At 40.8% G+C, this 24836-nt stretch overlaps 1 protein-coding gene across 5 annotated transcripts in view; it reads left to right on the plus strand.

Moving 5' to 3' along the window:
* The window catches only part of rptor (regulatory associated protein of MTOR, complex 1), a 156552-nt gene that overhangs the window by 81297 nt on the left and 50419 nt on the right, over positions 1 to 24836 (plus strand). For all 5 annotated transcript variants that reach the window (XM_069530538.1, XM_069530534.1, XM_069530535.1 and 2 more), the window contains exons 9-15: positions 6711 to 6811; positions 8648 to 8792; positions 16208 to 16283; positions 18861 to 18962; positions 21868 to 21951; positions 23273 to 23383; positions 24666 to 24740. In XM_069530538.1, coding sequence (XP_069386639.1) covers positions 6711 to 6811; positions 8648 to 8792; positions 16208 to 16283; positions 18861 to 18962; positions 21868 to 21951; positions 23273 to 23383; positions 24666 to 24740 — 694 coding nt within the window. The remainder of the gene's footprint in view (positions 1 to 6710; positions 6812 to 8647; positions 8793 to 16207; positions 16284 to 18860; positions 18963 to 21867; positions 21952 to 23272; positions 23384 to 24665; positions 24741 to 24836) is intronic.

Consider the following 24836-nt stretch of genomic DNA (forward strand, 5'->3'; position numbering starts at 1 on the left):
GTTTCTCTGCCAGAACATGAATTATCACACTAGCTGCACTTTGTAAAAGTGTACAGTAATTATTATATTGATTAAAGCAACACTAATCAATATATATAACAGTCTGATGACTGTGTAATGTAAGAAATGTTGCTCATAGTGAGGAATTATCTGGGGCTGCAGCTGAAGATTATTTTAAGAATCGATTAATCTGTTGATTATTATTTTGATTATTTGATCCATTCTTACTTAGATAAAAAGAAAAAAACTACATTTCAACCTTTCCAGCAGTTTATTTGAAAAGCTTCATCTTCTTATGCAGTGCTGTTTTACATGTACTGTAGACATCTACAACTGAATTATGATGATAATTCCAAATTCAGACTACAATGTAATTCTAACTGTTTATAATTGAAGTTAATGATCTCTACAACACCATCGAGTTTAAACTTGAATTAAGGTTAAATTGAGGTCAATTAAAGACTGGAGTTAAAGATATTATGATTTAATTCAACTGAATTGTAGATATCTATAATGAGTAACCATACACATGAATAAAAAAGTGTATTTTGAATCTTACTTAATTACAGGTGTTGAAAAATATTTTGAGTAACTAAAACAGAATTAATTTCACAAGTTAAAATGATGTTATATATATCTTATACAAGCATTATTATTAGTCACAGTAAAAGTCAATGTTCCCACACTTGTGACGACTCTGATGCTGCCACAGTGTGTGCCGTGCTTTACAACAGACCTGACTAATCAATAACTATATTAGCTGCCAACTATTGTTAATCGATTTATAATCAATTATAATCTATACATTGTTGCAGCCCTAGAATTATCACAAAACACTGCAGCTCCCCTCAGTACCATGTTGCCTTTAAGCCTTTTTTAGTTGTGTGTGCCACAAAGAAACCAGCTTGTGTTTGCATTCAATCACCAAAATAGGCAGAGTGTAACCACGAGTTCTGACAAATGTGAAAACCTCGGCACACTGCCAGGGAAGATAACCAAAACTGTGACTGGCTCATTGAAAAACAGAACTTTTCAAAGTGCTACAGGAGTTCAGAACATTTCAATCTAGGGTTGGTAATCCTGGAAAAGCTCGCGAGAGCAGGCAACACTGATGCAACTGCTACATCCCACCTACTCCCATCAGCCCTCTCATCAAAGCATGAACATGCACTGACTGACAACTGCTAGAAGCCAACTTCTCCGTGGATCGGCGCTAACTTTTGGCTGTTGTCTGCTTCTGCTTAGATCTCCGGTCATTTGCAGTGAGAGCACTGGCACGGTGTGGGCATGCAGGCAGTTCGGTTAGTCGTGTTTATTAAGCTGCTTTCAGACATGCACTGAACCTTGCAGTTCCTCTGTATTACCTCCGGAGGTGGTGCATGTGCTAATGTCCGAGTGACACAAGATGTATAAATGCTAATCAAAGTAATCTAGGCCCATTTCAGTGAAACGCAAACTGTTGCTACTGTAGCACAACTAGCACAGTAAATCATCAGCTGACTTTGTGGTATCCTAGCAACACCAAAATCACACCGGGTTGCTCTTTAGCAGAGAGAGATTCAATGTAGCTCAATAATGAGCAAACAGTTTCACACACACTCAAAGCAGCTTTTTGCCTTTGTCATCACTTTGCTGTGTCCTGATCAAACTCGTGGGCATGAACACGAGCCTTACGCTCACTGACCAATCGTGGGGCTCATATTCATCCCTCAAAAGGTTGCACACGTTTGGAAGCCATGTGTGGAACGCTCATCACCCTTGAAAGATCGCATGCACTTGTTGTAAGACGGATTGAACATAATGTCAGCCTTGAGTAGTTGTGTGCTGTTGATTTGTTGATTAATTTAATCATTCCTCTTTCTCCGCTCCATCTGTGCACCCTTCTGTCTCTGCTTCCCACATACATCCAACACGCTTTCTGCCTGCATCAATCACAAAAGCCTTTCACATAAGAGAGTCACGACACTGACTGCATGTGGATCTTACCTGCTTACAAGCTCAATGATCTCTGGCCATTAACCCTCACAGTCTGTTAACCCATACTGTCTCTTCTCTTTCATCTCACATGGAGCTGACGTGTCACGGGTTGATCCCCATTCACAGCCCCCTACTGCGTCTTTCACAGCGAGTCTCTGCCCCTCTTAAGGCCGACCCGGCTCCCCGGTGTCTGATGCAGTCCGAAACTGTGCTCCACTCATCGGGGGGTCTTTGGAGTAAGACTATATTCTCACTGAAGGAATCCCATCACTGTGAGGGCTCATTAGCATTTTACTACAGAAGACATAAGTTATATTACTATACATACATCTTGTATGTAAATGCTGTATGCCCCCCACATAGACATCAAAGAGAAGAGTCTGCTGCACAGCATCAACCACCAAAACGTTAAAGATTTATTGCATTGCTCCAACTTTTACACAGGACCTCATAACATTGCTCACGTCGAATATCTTATATGTACACATACTCAGATTGGTTCTTGATCCAGCTGAGGATAGGGTTTGATATACGAGCCTGGCATCATCAGACCAGTATTTCTACTCCATCAGTATTCATGGCATCAAACATGACAGAATTCATCAAAACTGGAGCCCAATCTGTTAACAGTGGATGTGGTTTCATTTACTGACATATGCACATGTCTGTTTAGTGTCTCTCACCCACAGTATAACACAGCTCACATCCAGCGCTGCACTGTAGCTTTTTATGCCTCGACAGCAAGTGGCTGGAGGCTTTATGTTTTCCAGTTCTCCTTCCGTCCATCTCATTCTTGTGAACACAATATCTCAAGAACACCTTGAGGGAATTTCTTTGAATAAGGTGGACTTTTTTTGGGTTGTCAAACATCAAGGTTGCGGTGACCTTGCAAATCTTGATATTGTGAACTTGTCAGCAACACCTTGAGGGAATTTCCTCAAATTTGGTACATGCGTTCACTTAGACTCACACAAATAACAGAAGGTTGGTCAAAGCTCAAGGTCACAGTGGCCTCGCAGCAAATGTTTTCAACCCTCTTACCATAATATTTCAATTCCACCTTTAGATTATGTCTTCAGTTTTCAACCATTTGTCACTTGATCTTATGGATTTGATTCCTGTGGTCAAAGGTCACAATGACCCCATGTCAGTCGGCAAAGTCATACAAGTGCTGGCTGTTCATTCTAGTCAAAAGTTGTTACTTGTTACATGTAATGCAGAGAAACACCAGGCCGAGCTCACATAGTTTTCTAACAGTTTCTGTGGCAGTTTTATTGTTTTATTTTTTCACAGTGTAAAGTGTTGACACCATTCATTAAGGTTTGTTAGTACAACTAAATTAAAAGCAGACAGATATTAATCAACATTCTCCAAGTTACACATCTTATCATATCATTATCCTAATTATTAATGTGATCAACTTAACAGCTATGAACCTTCAGTATTTGAGAAAAGCAGCTGGCAAAAAACAAGCTACACCTGTTTAGTGCCAGATCTGCTGTTGCCATGCATTTCATTATTTTTTTTACAATGTATTACGAGCTTCTTTGGCACAAAATGTTATTCAGTATTAAATTAAGTTCTATCATTTGTCTGCAAGGTTGTAACTTTAGGTGTGTGCTAAGCAGCAGGGACTCAACAAGACCCAAAAACTGGACAGGGACATTTCTATTTAAAACTTAATTTGAATAGAAGCAGACATCAGACAACTAAAAGATACAGGGCAGTTACAGTTTTGTTGCAGTACACCCTTCAACATTATCACTGGAATTATTTTTAACAACATACTGCATTATGAATCCATAATATATGCACTTTGAGTTAGACTTCTCCTCTTGTGATTGGCTAGTCCAAATGACCATGAATTTAACAAGGCAATCTCTCTGAAACATGCACCTGCATGTGTCTGAAAAGCAAATTTTACGAAGGGCCAACGTCAGTCAAAACACAGCCTGAAAAGTGATCAGGACGCTTTTCAAAGGAATTCCAAACCTACAATCTTATCATTCAAAAGATTATCACTGTAAATATTATAATGATGGATTTATCAGCACAAACTACATAGGCAAAACAATACGGTACTACTGTTCACATTTAAATGGAGCAAATATATGTCATTCTTACTGAATTTTGATTTTATCAAGAAGTGATCATCAGATTGACTTGTGTGTTTTGTTAGTTGCTGAGGACTTAAGGGTTCGCTGTGTGGCTAGTGAAGTTTTTTATGGATCAGCTTTTGTCAAGATAGATACAGAAACAATACTGTAACGTCACAAATTGTGTCAAACTATTTAATATGATAAGTAAAATCGTTTCAGGCCTTACTCATTGACACATCCCTCAAAGGAGCTGGGGTGAGAGTCTGCAGTGACAGATGCTCAAACACAAAGTCATAGAGGAATCCATCCATCCATCCATCCGTCTGTCCCACCCACTGTCCCACTGTCTTTTTGTAACCATATTACACTGGACCCTGAGAAAGGATATCAACTGCTGAGTGATCATCCTTACTGCTGACTTGCCAAACACCTTTGGCAAACACTCAAAGTGCTCAGGAGTTGGCTGGCTCTTGTGGTCACTCAGTAAGCTGGAGCCTGCCAGGAGCTCCACAGCTGCTGTTATTGGTCACTTAAAGGAGGAGATGGGAGGCTTAGGTCAGGAGGAGTTCACACATTTATGATAGCTATAAGTAATATGTTATTGCCGCCAGGCTTTATTTTAAGTGAAAAGATTTGCAAGAAGTGATTTAGCATGGAAAGAGTTATATATTATTATTTAGTTAGTGTTATTGTAAAGTCGTTGTTTTAATTATGTGTGTTAAATTTGATTTATACTTCTGTCCGAAGACATGTTTTTGGCACACAACAGATGATAATAAAACCGCAGTGGAAACTAAATGTTTGGTCGTAAATGGTACATTTCTGATGAATCTGGAAGTTAACATTTTAAGATGTCAGTTTTGTGCAATGCAATCATTTGTTATGCAATATCTCATGAATGCTGTGAAGGAGTTACTTCACATTGTACAAAAACTCACTTTTTGGTGGGCAAAGATCACTGAGCCCAGGGTTTGGTCATTAAAAACACTTAAATACATGTGGCACAGACATATCTGTGAAGGTTCTCAGTCATCCAGGTCATGGTATCTTCAGAAGTTGTACAAGTGTACGTAGGCAACTGCTTCAGAACTGAAGAAGCCTCTTCGATGGGAGGTGAAACGTCTTCAAGAAACACATGCAAGTCCAGTTGCCTGCATACATTTGTACAACTTCTAAGGATGTGGCACAAGCATTCATTTGGACTCAAAGAGGAACTGATTCAAATTGTGTGGTCAAAGCCAAAGTTCAAGATCACTGTGTCCTCACAAAATTGTGGTGTTTGGCCTAAGTGTCACTTGGAGAGATGGACTGAAAATTTGGTGTCCTCATTCACTTAAAGTCAATGAACAACACAGTTAGTTCTAGTTCACTAACAAAGACACCTAATACCCTATGTCCTGGGCCGGTTTGGACAGGAAGATCAAAACACCTGTTGAGCTCGGGTCGGGCTGGGCTCAGATCAGACAGAAACATCATGTCCTGCTGTGGAGAGCAGACACTTTCATTTTAAAGATGTATTTCACAGTGCTTCTTTTGTCTGGTTGATGAACGCAGAATTCATAATATTTTTCTGGCAGTTGTCATCGGATTGGTGCCTTCACTGAACCAGTCTACTCCATTGGTAATGAACAAGTCCTTACAAAAGAGTAGATGATCAAAGCCATCTTGTCCTCTCTGGTCTTTTGCTTGGGTTAGTGTTAGGGTTGTAAAATATCTAATTCCTTTGTTGTCCCTCTTCCCTACATTTTTAGATTTAAAACATATTCCTTCCTCTTTCTTTTCTCGGACACAAACGACTTGCTCACATTAACTGTAATATCTGTGAGGCAGCGAGTGTTTGCCCTCAACCTCCTCGTCTTCACTCACTGCTTTACATAGTGTTCATTAAAAGGCAGACAGCTCAGTGTAGTAAAGGTGATTTTCTCCGTTTTGCTACAGTGATTACTGTCACATCGACTTGGGTTCTTGTCTGAAAAAGATTTCCCTGCTCTCATTTCCATGGTGCTCCTTCTCTCCCTGCACAGAATAATCAGTTTTTTAAAAGCCGGAGGAGCTTCTGTGAAAAACGGATATATGGTTTACACATCTCAAATCCCTCCAGTGCACACTGTAGATACACAGCTGTGTGGACACTGCATTGTAGTCAGTGCAGTGAGTCTACCAATTTAACAAGACCGGTGTTTTGGATTTAATCTTCACAACAACATGGTGTTCGTACATTCGAGGGACGATAAACGCATAAAATCACAAGATTTTTTGTGTTATTGTAAAATTTTACTACCTGTTTATATATTGGGTGTTGAGAAGAGTTGGGCCACTCTCTCAATAATCAAATGTACTATATGTCTTCTTCTAAGACAGCCATGAATCTGTATGACATAAAATCAAGCATAATCCCATCTCTGCTCTGCTGGTGCCTGATATGCATCTTGGCCTCCAGTATCTTTGTGCATGCAAGTATATTCATGAATAGACAGACTCACTGCAATAGCTGTTAATCTGAGTAAGTGACTGTACTTTTTTTTCCACGTATTGTGATAATGTTACTGAGCAGTTGCCACTTTGTGCTCTGAGTCAACTATGTGGCTGACACAGTGCCATCTGTGTTATGTTTTGTGTGTGTGTGTCGTGCAGGATCCCTGGCAGGCTCAATGACAGACGCACTCCACTCGGAGAGCTCAACTGGATCTTCACAGCCATCACTGACACAATCGCCTGGAATGTGCTGCCTAGAGGTAAGACTGTATACACACAGATGCATACATTATGTATAATCACATGACAAGATTATTTTCCCCAACAAAAATAAAAGAATAATTAAAATGTGATATAACTTGGGCCCATTGCCATCTTCCAGTCAAAGCTTAGAAACCCTACCTATAGTCACACAGTGTGTATATCTGCTTTAAAATGTTAGACAACACAGAAGATAGGACGATCCCCAAGCTGTACGTGACTCCAGATGTTCTTGTGGACCCACACACAACGGCACTGGCTTCTCTGGCATTTCAACCTCATGTACATGGCAGCAGTTATAGTTACCTCAGCCTCCTAACCTATTTTCCCGATGGACAAAAGGCAAATAATATAACACTGCTCATGTGAGTAAACCTAAAAGCGAGGAACGTGATGGGGGAAATGTGCTTTGAGTTTGGTGTGAACACACCTGTTGTCCAAGATCCAGCTGTTCACTTAACACATTGTTTAGTCTTTACTCACATTAAAAAGACAAATGTATTGTTTCGAAAAAATAGATTAGTTATAAATGTGCACATATTTCAAGTAGTGTACAGCGTCATGATAACTCAGTATAGTGACCAATAGAAACGATGGCAAATACAATGAAAGAAGATACAAACCTAGCGGAGGAAAGCAAACAACAACATGGCGCTGAAAGATAAAGACAAACTTGCTGGGAGATCTGAGGCTCACTGAAGCTGTTGTGTACATGTTTAGACAATGATGAAAAATGATACAACTCACTCACAGGAAGCACAGCTTAATAAAAAACCCTAATGAAACAGTACAGTAGTGACTCATCAGCAAAACTAAAAGTTTGAAAACATCCCTATTGGCTGAAAATAGTGAAGATGTCCATATAAAATAACGAGAGTGCAGTCGGCACAGCCTGGCTCCTCAAATTGAGATGAATTGTGTGTCGCACTGTAAGTGGGGTTTTATCATTTTAACCGTAAGTTAGGGGCCATCAAAGTAAGAACACACACAGTAAACTCTGTATGTTGACAACAAAGAAATACACTGGTACACATACTACCATTAACAGCCACCCACAGACACCCTGCCCAGATGAAAATACACACTTCTTTTTTGGGCATGTGTTTCTCTTTTTTCCTGCGGGGCACACACTCCTCTCATTACTCACCTATCTCTCGTATACAATACACACCCACAGACACACACATCCCCCCCCCAGACTCTCCTGAGACAAACTGTATCCAAGCTAAAACAGCAATGTGACAATGCTGATGGCTGCCAAAGCCTTTTAAACCCCGGGGCTCTGCTGTTAATGAAGCATCCCACATCAGCGAGAATCCCTGTAATGAAGGCACTGCATACCAATTACACACACACACCCACTCACAGTCTACGTCACCTTATGCACACGCACGCACACACACTAACTTAAATATTTCAACATCCAAACAGCTCTACACCAACAGCGAGCATTGGATTTGTGTCTCTCCACACATGAGTATGCTCCCTCACACAAGCACGGGGACTCACAGTCATAAGCCAGAGACATTGCCATGGGATTGGACTGGCCCCATTAAAGTGAATTAGTAAATACATTAATGAGCTGATGAAAATGTGACCACGACACATCGCTGGACTCTATACACACCGGTCCTACACACACATACTTTTCCAAAGTAGCCACTTTGCTCTAATTAAAACTTCTTTCTTTTGCCCAGTTAGATTTTCATTTACTGATTCAGTGCCCCGTTTTCCTCACATGTGATCCCATCTCTTTGTTAATTTTAGTCACTCGCTGCCCGTCTTCTTTCTCTGTCGTGATGAATAATCTCTGTTCTCCCTCTCTCTGCCCTCAGATTTGTTCCAGAAGTTATTTCGTCAGGACCTGTTGGTGGCCAGCTTGTTCCGAAATTTCCTGTTAGCAGAGAGGATAATGAGGTCATACAACTGCACGCCGGTCAGCAGTCCGCGCCTGCCCCCTACATACATGCACGCCATGTGGTAAGATGCACGCAAACAGAACAGAGAAGGCTTTCTTACACACACTGAGGTTTTTGGCTTAGTCAAGCAAAAGGCAAGAGGAGCAGCAACACAGCTTTTCTGTTTGAATGAGCAGACTTTCTAGGAGATACCTTCTTTGATGAGACAAGAGGCACACAGTGTTCTGTACTTCATGTTTATTTAATGATCTCAAGTGGTTACCTTTAAAAAGCCACAGAGAGATTAAAAGATGCTATCAGCATGGTATCTTATGCACAAATGGCTACATGCCCAAAAGTTATGAGTTCATTTATTAAATTAAATCTCTTCTGGAAATATTTCCAGATATATTTTAAAAACAGTTTGTAGAAATGCACTTTTTTGTGACCATTTCCTTTTCGTTTTGTTCTTTTTCTTGTTACAGCGGGTCATTGAAAAAGCAGACATAGAGATATATTACTCTGCTAGAGGGTCTGCAAAGCTTTAAAGAATAGTCCTCACATTCATGGGAATATGCCTCTCGTACATAAGCAGATTGTTTATGGAAATTGGGCTTTGAGTATAGATTTCTGTTTAACCTAGCTCAGCAGAAGAACTGGAAACTTATTCTATTGACTTAAAGGTCCAGTGTGTAAGATTTAGGTGAAAGGGAACTATTTATTTAATGTAGAATAATCCTTCACTTGTTTCATCTAAATTGTATAAATTGTAGTTTTCTTTACCCCAGAAAGATTTACCCCTTTATATTTAAATACTTTATATTTACATTGAGGGGGTCCTTTCTACGGAGGTGGCCATGTTTTTTTACATTAGTTCAGACTGGACAAACTAAAAACCTTTTGACTTTTTATGAAAACTGAAGCTGCTTCTTTTTCATGTTTGGAAGTGGAGGGTGAGGTGAGATCAGCTGCAACATGCAACTTCAACACTAGATATCACTAAATTCTACACACTGTACCTTTAACATGGGTAGAAAAAACACTGAAGACCTGAGGTGATTACTGACCAACAACCACTGAGGTTAGTGACAGCATATCAGCAGTCTTGTCCTCACTGTTTGGTCGCTGTCTTCACACACACACCTTTTCTGACAAACAACAAAACCCAGGTGAGCCTTAGTTGTTTTGGCAGCTCGCATGCTGGAGAACAAGTAACAAAACAACTTGTGTAACTCTTTTTTCTTTCAATGTTCCCTGCTTTCAGTAGGCTTAGTAAGTTATCCTAAGCTGAATATGCCCTCAAATACATGAAGTTGAAGTTTATCTTGTTAACAAAAGTGAAATCTGATCACAAGTGGACAGCGTTAAATAAATGAGTATATGTGTTCACACCTGGTATTAAAATGTCTCCTGAATGTGTCTCCTGAGACCACTTGAGATCAGAGCTCATTCCCCCGCTCTAAATGCAGATAATCACGAAAGTTATGTTGGCACAAGTGAGAAAGAAAGAGAGAAAGAGTGCGTTCAGAATCTGGCAGAATGGAATAAATGAATGTGCACAGCTATAAAGAAAGATTTTGCAGATTTCAGAAATGTATCAGTCATGTTTTGTGCAGTGTTGATATTGTGATGATGGCAGCAAACAAATCAACGTATGGACACAGAGAAGCTTAAATTCATAGTAAAACTGTAGAAGGTCAGAGGACTTCAGCTGAGTAAGCAGACCTTCATGTGGCCTGGGATGTATTTACGTTCATTCAGCAAAAACAATGTGCCATCATGTGTCCCAGACCACTTCTGAATTTGATTTATGTGATTGGATCTCGGGACACATTCAGGAGGCCTTTGGGTACGTTCGACATGAACTCTGAGCTGACCACTTGTGATCGGATCACTCACAAGGGATGTTATTACCAGGTCTGAACAGGATCAAGGTTGAAACTAGTGTGGGAAAAGATCAGACACTCTCAAAAGGCTTCAAGCAGTCTGATATACATTCATGTTTGCAGGATCTATGCCGTCATGTGCTATCACTGATCCATAAGTCAAAAGAGGACATGACAGGACTGCACATATTCATGCAACACTCGACTGTGTAAAAGTTTCCCCCACATGTATTAGAACATTAGATAAAGTGGTTCAATTATTTTCACTACTTCTCAAAATATATGTTCTTTGAGGAAGTGTGAGCCAAAACACGTAGGTGTTTGTATATGCTTCAGGCCTCCAGCATATGCATACACCTCGCTCACGCTGAGTATAATTTCCATGATTTTGTTTCTCGGTTCTATTGTATGTCGATTACTGCTAGCGTTGCTGCATGCGCTTGCTCGCTGCCTCATAAAAATAAGCAGATATAAGCAGTGTGTTCACCAGCATAGTCCTCAGTCCACCTGCCTACAGAGTAGACTGGTAGAAGACAGCTTGTATATAGAGTTGGGGCACTGCTTCCACTTTCACCACCCACACACAAATGTAACCTGCAGCTGTACATGTCCACCTTTTGACTGAGAGCATCAAGAAAACTCTGGGGGATAGGAAAAGATTTTGTGGGACATGTCAGACATCTCTGGCTGTGGGAGACATGGCAGATTTAGGTTAAAAACATAATTTTTTGGGAATTATTAAAGTTTAAGAATGTCTTCCCTTTTACTCACACAGCTTGACACTTGAGCCAGATGTTGTTGCAGTGTTTCCACTGCATTTGTCCCCCACAAATTCTCATTACTATAGCCAGACACCGAAAGAGGTGCTCTGTTGTCCATTTACCTGCATCTCCACACTGTGTAAGATCATATCTATCTCCCTGACACCAACACTTCTCCCACTTTCTATTGTTTCTCTTCTTGGTCTTCTATAAAAGCCTCCCTCCACCTCTCCCACTCATTATCTGAATCGTGTCGAGGAAAAAAAAACGCTCTCTCACTCTGTTTTCCTCAAGGAACGACTTGTTGTGTAACACCCTGGCATCGCTTATTGTAAAGAATACTGCTCCTTCCCTCCCTGTGTGAGCAGTCATCTTTCTTTCTCGTCTGTACGGCCTTTTATTTTAGATTGTGGCTATATTGCTCTGTTTACCACTAAAGAAATTGGGAGGTGCACTTTATTTCACACCCAGTATTAAGCAGGACAGAATAATGGCAGGGAGGTACTTTAAGAGCACAGGGAAGAAGACTGAGAGGAGGATAAAAAAAAAATGGAGGTGCCAGAGATAAAAGAGCAGTAGAAGTATAAAAGTTTGGCTCTGCATAGATTGTGGGAGAGGGTGAAGAAAAGGAGTAATTAAGCAATTTTGGGGCTCGTCGATTGATGTTGGTGTCCCAACACAAACAGCAATTGTTAGTCAAATGGCGCAGAATTAGCAAGAGCAGATAAACTCATGGCTGATTACTCCCTCGTGGACAGTGTGGGAGTGTGTGTGGGTGTGTGTCTGCTTTATATGTTTGTGTGAGTGTGCGTCGCTGCACCATTCTCTGCAGGCAACAGGAAAAAGAGCTTAGTCAGGCGCCAACTGGTTCCCCACGCTTCTCTGTCGACGACCGTCCCCTCCACACACACACACAAACACACAAACACACACGCGCAAACAGGTTTGGTAATGAGTTACTCATTGGCAGACACCGTCCGATTTAATGCTGTCATCTCACATGGTGCAGCAGCCTCGTCCTTGTGAGGGTGTGTTCACTGCTCTATCTGCTTGTTTCTTCTCTATTAAATTACATAAATGAAGAAACGGAGATGGAATTTGTGAGCAACATTTCTGTACAGATTCTAATCTCAGCACTTCTAGTTATGAAACCTAAAAAATGCTTTAATATACTACAGGAAAATGCAATGCCTTACAGTAATTGTTATTATAATTTCATTATTTTATTGTGTTTCTTGTAAATGTAAAACTTTTTAATGACTTAAAAATGATAAATGACACACAGTGTGTAAGATAATGATCTAATCAACTTTACTCTACACTCAAATGTTTAATCTTTTTAAATTAAATAGTTTGGCAAATTTAAAGGGGACTTCAAGAACATCATACGTGAACTCTATAAGTGTCATTATTGTAGTGAAAGTAATTACAGGTCTCATGTTAGAAATGTTTTCCTGTAAAAATAAGTTTTGAGCAGTGATTTAAAGATTGGTATTGAGCTTGCGAGCCTAATCTCATCCAGCAGGGAGTTCCAGAGCCTCGGGGCCCTGACAGAAAAAGCCCTGTCACCTTGAGTGGCCAGCCTTGACTTAGGGACAGCCAACAGGGACAGACTGGCGATCTCAGGTTACGATTGGGATTATAAGGAGTCAAGAGCTGCAAAATGTCGTTTGGGGCCAACCCATGTTGGGCTTTTAAAGTTATTAAAATAATCTTAAATTCAATCCCTAATTTAACTGGTAACCAATGAAGGGATGCAAGAATTGGCGTGATATGAGCCCTACAGTTTGTATTTGTTAAAATACGAGCAGCAGTGTTCTGAAGCAAGCTGCAAACGAGTTACGAGGGTTCGGCTGACGCATGTATACAGGGCGTTGCAATAATCCAAGCGGGAGAAAACAAAGGCATGTATTTCCTTTTCTAATTAAAGTGGCTGATGATGTTTCCTAATGGGAGCATGTACAGCGAGAATAAGATGGGACCAAGAATAGAACCTTGTGGCACTCCGCACATCAGTGGAGCCATGGATGAGGTGTTATTTCTGATGGAAACAGAGATTTGTCAGACAGGAATCGAACCAACTAAGGGCAGTTCCAGATATGCTGAAGTATTGCGTTTGACGATTGATCGGGATGTTATGATCAATGGTGTCAAATGCGGCACTGAGGTCGAGGAGCAGTTATACGCCGCATCCACCAGCATCAGCAGATATTAGTAAGTCGTTGGTGATTTTGACGAGAACAGTTTCTGTACTATATAGTTGGCGAAATCCTGACTGGAATTAGTCGAAAATGTTATTATTCTCACACGCATCTAGGTTGGGTCAGAACCACCTTTTCAAAGATTTTTGATATGAAAGGAGGTTTTGAAATGAGCCTGCACTCCGTGTTTTGTGGGAGTTCATGGTCAAGATTTGGGTTTTTCAACAAAGGCTGAATAGCAGCTTTCTTGAAGTAGTCTGAGACTTGGATTTTTTGCTTAAAGAAAGATAAAAACTTTTCACAGTCAGTATGTGAAGTGGCCAGATGGGCAGAAGGAGCAAGGTTTATAAGTGTATTGATGGTTTTAAAAAGGAATCTGGGATTATGGTGATTACTAATGATTAGTTTGGAGAAATAGTTAGCTTGCAGTTTTACTTTTGTTATTATAAGAAGTTAAGAGGTCTTTCATATGTAAGTAGTGGACATGGAGTTTTGTCTTTTTCCACTTCATTCTTGTTTTAATGGGGGCTATAGTATCCAGTGTGATCTGACAGGTATTATTGAAGCCCTTCAGTAGAATATTGGGATCTGATGACTAGTAAGAATTATGGTCAAGAAGACCAGTGGAAAAGTTAGATGAGAATTTTGAGGCCCTATGTTCATTTAAAATGTGTGAGCTTTTAGTGGATTTGATTGGTTTTTGGGCAACATGGAAGAGGGAGTCATACTTAACACAGAGATGGTCAGAGACAAATACGTCCTCTAAGGTCAAGGTTATGAGTTGGACCAGTCAACATAATGCTGACTTCACAGAGACATTTCAAAAGTACTCACCAGCAGCCACATACCAAGAGATCGTAGAACATTTAGAGGCACCATCACTTCATCATGTTGAAAGCTCCTACTATATGACATTCAGAGAAAATAGTGTAATGGAGAGACAGCGAGGAGGTTTCCACTCAGTGGAAATCATTTTCTCAGCAGCAGTAAATCTAGTTAATACTGTTTTACACTATATATATGTGAGAAGTCACAGACTGCACTGTCACAGACAACAGCCACACCATTTTAAATGGAGACTACCTAAAATTTGCTGAAAACAATGGTATATGCAAAGTGTAACAGTAGCATGAACTGGAAGAGTCCTCGAGTCAGTGACCTCACGTTTGCAAATCTGTTTTATTGCTGATCGTTTCAATGTATAATCCGTCGGACTTCTCGCAGAGTGTAGTTTCTTCTCTCAAAAGTTTCAGTGTCATCCAGTACATACTTGTTCCTAAAAAACTTTTTATATTTTTACTATGTTCATAATGTCCATCTAAATCAGAAACAGTAAAGACCCTAGGATGTTTTTATTAAGTAGAACCATTTTTGCAGTGGGAGCCACAGATGCAGCCCCAAACAAAATAACATAACTAGGTTTGACTAAACACACTACAGACATGATGTTGAAATGGATAAGTCAGACACTTATTCTTTGATCTACCCTCACTATCTCACCTCCAAGTTCTATCCTGAGTCAAACCTCCCTAGAGTAAGCGTCATGTTTAACCACCATACCCCTGCCTATATGTGATGTATCCCTACACAGTACACCTACCAAAGTAGTGCTGAGAAAAAAAGCATTCAACACATACTCTCCACATTATTAAACTGGAATATGCACACTGCTGTAGCGGTGCATCTATAAGTAGTAAACCACCTCCTGTATGAGTTATATCTTTGCAAAGTGGAGAACACCTGTTCCTTAAGATGCAGTAATGTCTGCTTTGCAGCTGCTGGAAGGCAAAATGTTTTTTCTGTCACGTAGGCAGCTGCATTTATTAATTCTCCCATTTAGCCTGAACTGCTGACATGCTGACTTTGGCTTTTTGTTACATTTAAAAACAATTTAAAAGTGTTTGATGGAGCAGACGTACTGTACCACCTGCTGTAATTTACCCTCACGTTTCCTGATTACACAGTAATACTTTGTAGACACATACTGTTTTGCATGTTGCACATGCAGATGACAGCAGTAGAGCCATTGTATCCACTGTATTAGAGTTGCACTCTATTATAGCTAATGGGCTTAGCTATTAAAGCAGGCGAGAGAGTCTCAGACAGAGTGAACTCGCTGTCACTTATTCAGCATCACATAACAATCACAGTGCATCGATTGGGAACATGATTCAACCCTTGGATCGTGCTAGCATAGAGGGGGAAAAGCCCCATCGTGGCTCTGAGCTTGATGTGCTGCGAGAAAAAAAAAAAACAGAAATGGGAGGAAAGCGAGACAGGCAGAAAGACAGAATAGAGAACCTGTGATAAGGTTTAATGCGAGTTACGTAACCCCATGAATTAGATATGATGGCCATGAGAGGAGCTGGTGTTCAGAACAGGATTAAAGGCTCCTTGCTGCCCTCTCCAGGACCTCGGGCTGGGAATTTAAAGAGGTGTATGTGCACTGGGGAACAGAGGGAGGGAGAAAACGTGAGCGGTGGAAAATGAGTATGAGACGAGGGGGTAAAAAGAACAAGCCTTGACCAAGGATTTAGTGCTGAGATTCATTTTTTTTTATCTTGCCTCAGGTCTCCACAATAAAATGATAATGTACACTATATCATAAATCTAATGCAGTGTGTGTATGTGCGTGTTACCTCTCTGCAGGCAAGCGTGGGACCTGGCTGTGGATATCTGCCTCTCTCAGCTGCCCACCATCATCGAGGAGGGCACCGCCTTCAGAGTAAGTGTGTGTGAAAAACAAACACTCCGAACACCCTTCAGTTACACTTTAAAGATGATCCATTAAATTGTGTGTGAGTGCGCGTGCATGTGTGTGTGTTTGTAGTTATGGGACATCAAGTTTTGATGGATGGCTCTTATTTTGGAAATGTCTACCAGACACCCATAAACCTCAAACACATCTTGTTTGCACTGCAGCTTCTCCACCACCAACATCTACAGCATCTCTATTATTCTCTCTCTCTCTCTCTCTCTCTCTCTCTCTCTCTCTCACACACTCACACACACACACACACACACACACACACACACACACACACACACAAACACGCACTCTCTCAGTGGATAACATTGTAAAATGTCATGTCTAATAAGTCAAGTGTGAGTGTCAAATAATAGTTGCTGAAACCACTGGCCCTGCACTTTTGTGCACTGTTGTGTTTATTGTTCTATTTACTTATGTGCCAGGGGAGCTTGATGGAGATGCACAGAGAGGCTGATGATGACTTAAGATGTCTGGGCCAATGCAAGGCATTTGCGTGTTTGTGTGTGAGCAGACACACAGTCACCAGACACTGGCCAGCAGCAACCTGTGCTTTGTTATACAAACTAATCCGAACAGTATAAAAACAGAGGAGTGGGACTGAAGCAGCTTTTTCCTGGCGTCAGCACTTTAATCTGGGCCTTTTCACTACTTCACCTGGCCTCTCTGAGGTGGGCATCTTCTCTACAGCCGCCTGGGGAGCAGTTTTCCTTCCCTGCTCCTCCTCTACTTTCTCCTGCACTCAGGCCGAAAACACTTACGGTACAATAATTGAGCCTCTGAGGACTCTAAAGGAGATCCTTCCTCTCTGTCATGCTCCCTCTTTCAGAAGCCTTTAACTTCTCTCTGATGTGCTTCAACTGTTAGAAATTCAGATTTATTTTTTACCCTCGGTAATTAATGAGCGTCGGCATTATTTGATCACTCTATCGCACACTTCTCCACCCTCAGCCTCACCCGCTTTTTCTTGAATCTAGGTAGCAATATAAAATCATCAAGGAAAATCATATTTCTTGAACAAACATGAATTAAAAACAAGCAAAATATGGAGACTTCAATTTTTTCTTTTTCCAGATAAAGATCATAAACCCTACTCTGCATTTTCTGATTTCTTAGAACTCTTTCTGAGTTGATGTTGGTCATGATCCAGACACGAGCATCACACTTTTCACACTTTTTTATAAAAAATGCAACATATTTGCTTTCCTTTTCCTTCCATCCACCCAATTCCACCTGATATTTGCATTTATTCAAAACTCTGTTCATGCTGTCATCAATTGTCAAAGTCAGTCATTCTTGTTATAAGGCACAGAGGCTCCTGAGTGATGAAACCTAGACAACAACTTCTTAAACCTGACTGTGGGACCCAAACACCCTGAGCTGTCATTGCTCTCACTCACTGTCATTATAACACTAACTGCTGGCTCCTTTCATCCTTTCACACCATTGTCCATGTTTTCAACCTCATCTACATGCAGCACCTTCAGCTGTAGTTTGGTTATTTGCCAGTTTCCTTTGGCACATCTAGCACTGAACTTTTTGAGGGTTTATCTTATCACAAATGTGAAGGTTATTAACGAAGCTCGACTTTTTCCACGGCCTGCTCCTGTTGTCATAACTTGTGAACCTGTCGCATGATCAAATGATCACATGATCACATAGTCATATGTCACTGTCCCACTGGCAGTGCAGGTAGATGAGAGCTGTCACTGAGATAAATTGACCTTGTCTGATAATAACTAATAATTAATAATGCATCAAACAATGTTACTTTAGTGTTTTATGTAAATAGCTAATTGGGTGTGTAGGCAACATGTATAGTAATAATGATAACAACAATAATAATAATTATTATTATTATTATATGATTATATATTGTAGCAGTAATTGAAGTTTCAAAGCATTCAGATTTCTAATTACCCACCTTACTTTGATAATTTCTCCAAACTTTATTTCAAATTGAGAAAGTCTTTAATTTACCTTAGTCCTGATGACGTCATATTAACTACACATGGTTTTAGGCAGCGTTTTTGAAGCAGAGTTCTAGATTCCCACATCCCCTCAAAGCAGCACCTTTCTTCATGTGTCAGGAAGTATGAGTGTGTGTATAGAGCTATTAAGCTTTGATTATGCACAGATTAATTTAGCCATCCAGCCGAGAAGCGCTGATATTCCCCCCCCTCCACATCCATCAGCAGTCTACACTACGCTGTCATAATTCCCACAGCATTATTAACACCCAGTGATCAAGAACTCTGCAGCCAGCACCTAATCAATCAGGCAAACTGCCATGGCAGTGGAGAGAGAGAAAGGAGAGGGAAGGTGATCATGATGGATCAGGATTTATGTCGTTACTGCATTGCGGTGTCACTTCTGAGCTCGTTGTGTCAGTGCTTTTATGAAATGATAGGCTCGTCACTGCAGACCGGCTCATCAGTGTGTGTGCGCGTGCATGAGGGAGTGTGTGTTTGAGTAAGCACATTCATTTCTTGAAAATGGTGATAAACATGGAGTGTGTGTGATTTGTGTCCACAGCACAGTCCTTTCTTTGCGGAGCAGCTGACGGCCTTTCAGGTGTGGTTGACGATGGGTGTCGAGAACAGAAACCCTCCTGAGCAGCTCCCAATTGTTCTGCAGGTACACACACACACACACCCACACCCACACACACACACACACACACACACACACACACACACACACACACATACACCTTGATCTCACCTTGAACCACCTTCTCTCTCATTCCCCCTTTTTTTCAAATGACTGTTTCAGTTTGCTTTATCAGCATGCCCTGTGAATACATTTATCTTTCCAAATCATGCTAGAGAAAATTAAAAGAAGAAAAAAAGCAAGGGTGATCATAGTAAAACAAATACTACTGGTCCTTTTCAGCTATCAGTCATGTCAACTGATCACAGTATGAGTATCCAACAGTACAACACGTCTGTTCACATGGAGTCTGAAGCTGTCATATTCTGCACTGCAGAAAATATGCAGTCTAATTTATTCAATAAAAATAATGACATTGATGAGAGAATGTACAAGGGGACAGGTGTTGGTTAGTGAGAAGTTGAGATTGAGTGTCTTTTGCACCTGCTTGATGGTCGTTAATTAAACCACTTGAAGGAACATTGAGCTGCATAGCGACGTATCTAAAATCCATCCATGCTGCAGTGTTTGAGAACTGAGATCACTCTTCCCCCTCTAGTGCAGCAGGTGCCAGATATCATGCAACATTTCGGCTGTTTGAATTGTGGGAAGAAAAAATGATGGTGCACTTATGTAACTGAGCCTAAATCACCATATCTTTGTAAGATCGATGGAGCCAGGAAGGACTTAACTTGTATGATATATAATATTATATAATATTATATAGTGTTATTACAACAATAGTTTAAACACCATTGCCTCTCACTGCTTCTTCACTCTCCTCTGTACAAAGCTCTCTGTTCCTTCAGGTCACCGCTGTGAATCTGCCAGCACGAAGTGTGAAATGCACTGGAAAATTCCTCCTGCAGACTGAGCTCAGCATTTGCAGGCTAATTTTCTTCATTACAACCCGCAACAAAAGGCTGTGACAAGAACAGCGTCTCCTGTGTTCCCTGAAGTGGTGTTAAATTTGTTTCGGATGCTTTAATTGGGCTGAAATGTTGCCAAAACCCTCTTACCCGTGTGAGCTGTTGAGTAATGGCAGTCAACGGTTTCTCTCCTGCCTTTCCCATCGTCCTTCCTCCTTCCACCACCATCACCCCCTCCCGCAGGGATGTACAGTTGTGGTGTTGTATTATATCACAGCGTAGTAGCGGTGTGCCGATGTCTGTGTTGAATGGTAATTTCCTGCTGACTCAGCGCGCCACGAGCCGCAGCTCGTCCATACAGCAGTTCTGTCGGGGCCTGTTAAAAGCCGAGGGAAAGGCAGACAGAATGGGGAGTGCTGGATGGTGTGTGAGAGCATGTGTGTGTGTTTGCTCTTGATGTGGACACGGGGGGGGGGGGAGGTAAAACAGCAGCAGCCCTTAAGATTGCACAACATTATGCAGCCTTGCACCGTGATGGGAAAGTAATCGTAAGGGCACGTTGCGCTCTCTGATGTAACAGATGGACACATAAATAGGTCTGACGCTCTTTTATGCACACAGTTGCATAAGAATGCATTTATGACCGTCATTAGTCTATTGGGATTTTACAATTTGATGCCAAAATATAAACAGGCTCAATTTAAGAGATGCAAAGAATGACAAGAAATGGGCAGCGGAGAGTAATCCATCGAAATTGCTCTTTAATGAAATGAGCAATGGGAGAACAACGGAAGCTCAGGAAGCAGAGACACGGTGCGCTGTTTTGACAACAGCCGTTTCATCCAGAAAGGATTAACAGATTGTGCAAAGGGATTACAGCATCTCCAAAATTGTGATGTTACGGTCACAGCAGCACATACACATTCACACACAATTGGCTTCAGGTGACAGTGGAAGAGATTAAGGCATGACTGTGCATCATAATGTCATGATGGCATATGTCTCACAGCCCACACACACACACAGCATGATCATAGGTAGTGCTGAGTCATCACACAAAATGAGATTGGAGTCAGGGTTTTTTACGCAAATAAGGAACAGAGACAAATATTTACGCACGTTCTCATGCATTTTAATATCACAGCATTGTTCAGGGAGCGTATTTCCATATCTGCTATGATGAAATGGCATATGTGCGTTACTGCGTTGCTTAAATCATTTATATAAAATTTGCTGAAACCATGTTCCTGGGCCGTCTGTATTCATGCTCATCGTTTGGTGTTTGTGTTTTAATTCCTGTAGAGCACACACCCACGTCACACACAGGTCTATGTTCCTACGCTCCTCCTTGGAGCTGGAGGTAACCCCAGGACGGTCTTTCCCCGGCCTCCTTCCGTCTGTATGGTCACGCTCATCAGGTGGAAGTCACGAAGGATGCTAATAATACATTTTGTGTTGGTGGATGTCAGTGTGTGTGTATGTGAGTGTTTGTTGGGGCGCACCTGTGTTCCTCCATATGCTTGTTCTCACACACTGTGGGACAGTCACATGGGGAAGGAACACTCTCCAGCCCACACACAGGCTTATTGCCGCACTCCACCTAACGCTGCATAAATGACACACACACACACATACACACTATCATTATTAGCATGCGTACTCCTTGATCAAAACAAAGAAATTGTCATTTTGGCGTAAACACACACACACGTAAAAATGCACACAGTGTATCCGTATCTTCTTAATAAGCCCAGTGGAATTGCAGCCAAGAGTACACACCCAGGAACTCAAACATCGCTGCACACACAAACATACACATGGTGTGTGTGTATGAGTAAACAAGTTCTACCTGGTGCCAGTGACTTAGCACTAGTGGTGCGAGAGCCACCTGTTCTCTCCACCTCCTCACCCTCTCTGCAGTGTCTCCTGCTGTCCTTCCTCCTTCTCTCCTTCCATTAATCTCAAGCGTCCTCTTCATTCGATGGCAGCACGGTTGACCTCCGACCTCTGCTGTCTTTCAGGTCCTCCTCAGTCAGGTGCATCGGCTGCGGGCTCTAGACCTGCTCGGAAGGTTTCTGGACCTGGGACCATGGGCTGTCAGTCTGGTGCGTTCATATGACATATCTTGCATTCACATTGTTTATAGCTTAATCAGGCAACACTGACTTTTTGCCTCCACCAAGAAAGTAACATTTTTTTCAGTATGTGTTTGTTTATAAGTAGGATTACACTAAAACTACAGAACCGATTTCAACCGAATATTGTGGAGGGGTGGGACATTAAAGCCATGAAATATTCCTGTTCATTTGGAACAAGCGGCAGTTTTTAGGTTCAGTTTTAAACACATTTTTTGTTGATTTTTCAGAGAATAATTCATAGATCTTATTTTTTTTATATAGTTTTTTTTTTTAGCTTTCAAGCAACATACAGACGTAACAAAAATGACACAGATACACTAAATAGACAAGAAAAGAGTAACATTTAAACAGAATGAGAATTATATATTTTGGAGGACTGATATTTATAAGTCAGTGTAATTTAGTGCAGATCTAGGTAGAATAATAGTGAAATTAAATGTGGTTTTATAGGGGAATTTTGGGCCTTGGTGGAAGTATGCACTTTTATTAGCCATTGTAGTTTATAATATGATTTTAGAATGAAATTTGATATTTCATAAGGACGCCACTTTGACATCACATGAACCATATGATAATGAGGGATTGATTTATGTAGTGATGTTATGATGATGTAATTCCTACCAAATACAGCAGAGATGCCTCCTAAAATGCATTTCAGCCCTAGGCCTTTAGGTAGCGAATCATTTTATGATTATTTGTGGAAATATCTTGAAAATGTGTTTTTGTCATCATGTTTTTGTTGACCATGGCCTTTGATTAATCAGCTCAAATAGTTAATAGTTTGTGATGAAAATCGGCACACCTCGAAAATGCCAGTTAACACATTGAAGAGATTAAAGAAACAGTTTGTTAATAAGTGACCTCCTGCTGGGAGTTTTTTTTTAGAAAAGCCAATTAACAGTCTCTCTCTGACATCCAGTATTTATGCAAAGCTCACTTAAACTAATCATGCCTTTGTTTCAGCTCCATACTCCAGCACACAGACATGAGAGTGAATTATTATTCCTTAAAACTCAAAAAGAAGTGCTGTGTATTTGTGAGCGTGTTACCCATAATTGCCAGGTCACTTTTCAAAAAAATCATATGAGATAATAGATTTCTTTGTAAACAGGCAGTTAAGAGCGATATACACATGTAGCATTCTGTTGGACATCATAAAGCTACAAGAATAAGTTTAATTTAGTTTTAATGCTTGGAGAATATTCAATATTTAAATATTTTATATTTTACAGCTTATTTGATTTCACTGTCACTCACAAACAACGGTTGTGTGTGTGTGTGCTTCCAGGCCCTGTCTGTAGGGATCTTCCCCTACGTGTTAAAGCTGCTTCAGAGCTCAGCCAGAGAGTTGCGGCCACTGCTGGTTTTCATCTGGGCTAAAATCCTGGCTGTGGACAGTGTAAGTTATGTAAAACACTCAAGCACATTAAACTCTTCATCTCTTCTAAACCCTTATTGACTTTGACCGTTTTTTTGAGGTTTTAACGTCACAGGTTGAAGGGACCAGTCAGATCTAGTGGCACCAAGCTGTGACATTGAACATGCAATGATTGGAACACTGCTCACTTTACCCCTCACCCTCTCTAGAGCCAGTATTTGGTTTGTCCGTTCTGGGCCACTGTGGAAAACGTGGCAGTGCAATATGCCGAACTTTGTGGGAAAGTGTCCACTCATGGATGTCATTTATATCTCAAGTCAAATTAATTTTACTTGTATGGCACCAAATCACAACATGGATTATCTCAAGGCACGTTGCATTAAAGGGAAAACAACTGTTTACAACATTCAATACCTGCAGCTCCCTGTGTCATGCAATGAATTCTGGCTGCCTTGTTGTGACTCACACGTGGAAAGAATACAAAAAAAAGTGTGGCTTGAAAGGGTCAATTTTGAATTCAGGTGTTGTTGCCGTGAATATAAACAGAATAATCAGCCAGTGAGGGGCCTCTCATGTCTTTTTACACCGTTGATGTTACAATGACAAAGAGCAGATCTGGTGAAGCGAACATAACACCTGAAGTCTTTGAATGCTTCCACTGAAGCTGTCGGGTACAGAAACTTTTATGAATGTGCAATTCTGTTTTGATTCTTGGAGCTGGTTTGATTGAATTGCAAATCCCAAACTAGTAAAGCTGCTTTGGTTTGATCTGTGCACATGTTTCTATTTTGATCTGATAAAAGTTCATTTTTGAGTGAGACAGGCAGTCAAAGATTTCAAATGACTCTATGTGCATTGACTTTTAATAACAAAATTGCACTCTCCCACACACTTATTACAAATGTTTGAGTCAGACAGTGACTTTGATTGAGAGCATTTAGCTTAACCGCCCATTAGACATAAGAATAAAACCCAAAGCCCTCTATAGTAATCTGCCTGAGAGCTGCATGATTTCATGTAATGTCCTTTCACTTTTTAGAATAAGTGAAAACGGTCAGAGTCACCTTTATTCTTAAAGGCTACATTTTTATTTTCACACCTATGTAGATATTTTTATTTAAAAACACCTCACTCACACAGTTTAGAGAGGCCACCAAGGACAAACACTCTTTTATGACAGAAGTGCTCTGAATCCAGGATGAGAGGAAAGTGAACTAAAGCAACATCTGCAACCCCCTCTCTCCCTCTCTCCCCCTGTCTATTCCTCTCTGTTTCCCTCTTTCCTCTCTCTGTGATTCTTCAGTCATGTCAAGCAGACCTGGTAAAAGACAACGGACACAAGTACTTCCTGTCCGTTTTGGCCGACAGTTACATGCCAGTGAGTATTGCCCGATCCCGTCAGCACGTTTATGAGAACAGTGACCCACAGCACACGCTGCAGTTTTTCTGGGTTGCCTTGAAAGTCGATCTCAGA

This window comes from Paralichthys olivaceus, chromosome 8 (genome assembly GCF_024713975.1).
Source record: "Paralichthys olivaceus isolate ysfri-2021 chromosome 8, ASM2471397v2, whole genome shotgun sequence".
Taxonomy (NCBI): Eukaryota; Metazoa; Chordata; class Actinopteri; order Pleuronectiformes; family Paralichthyidae; genus Paralichthys; species Paralichthys olivaceus.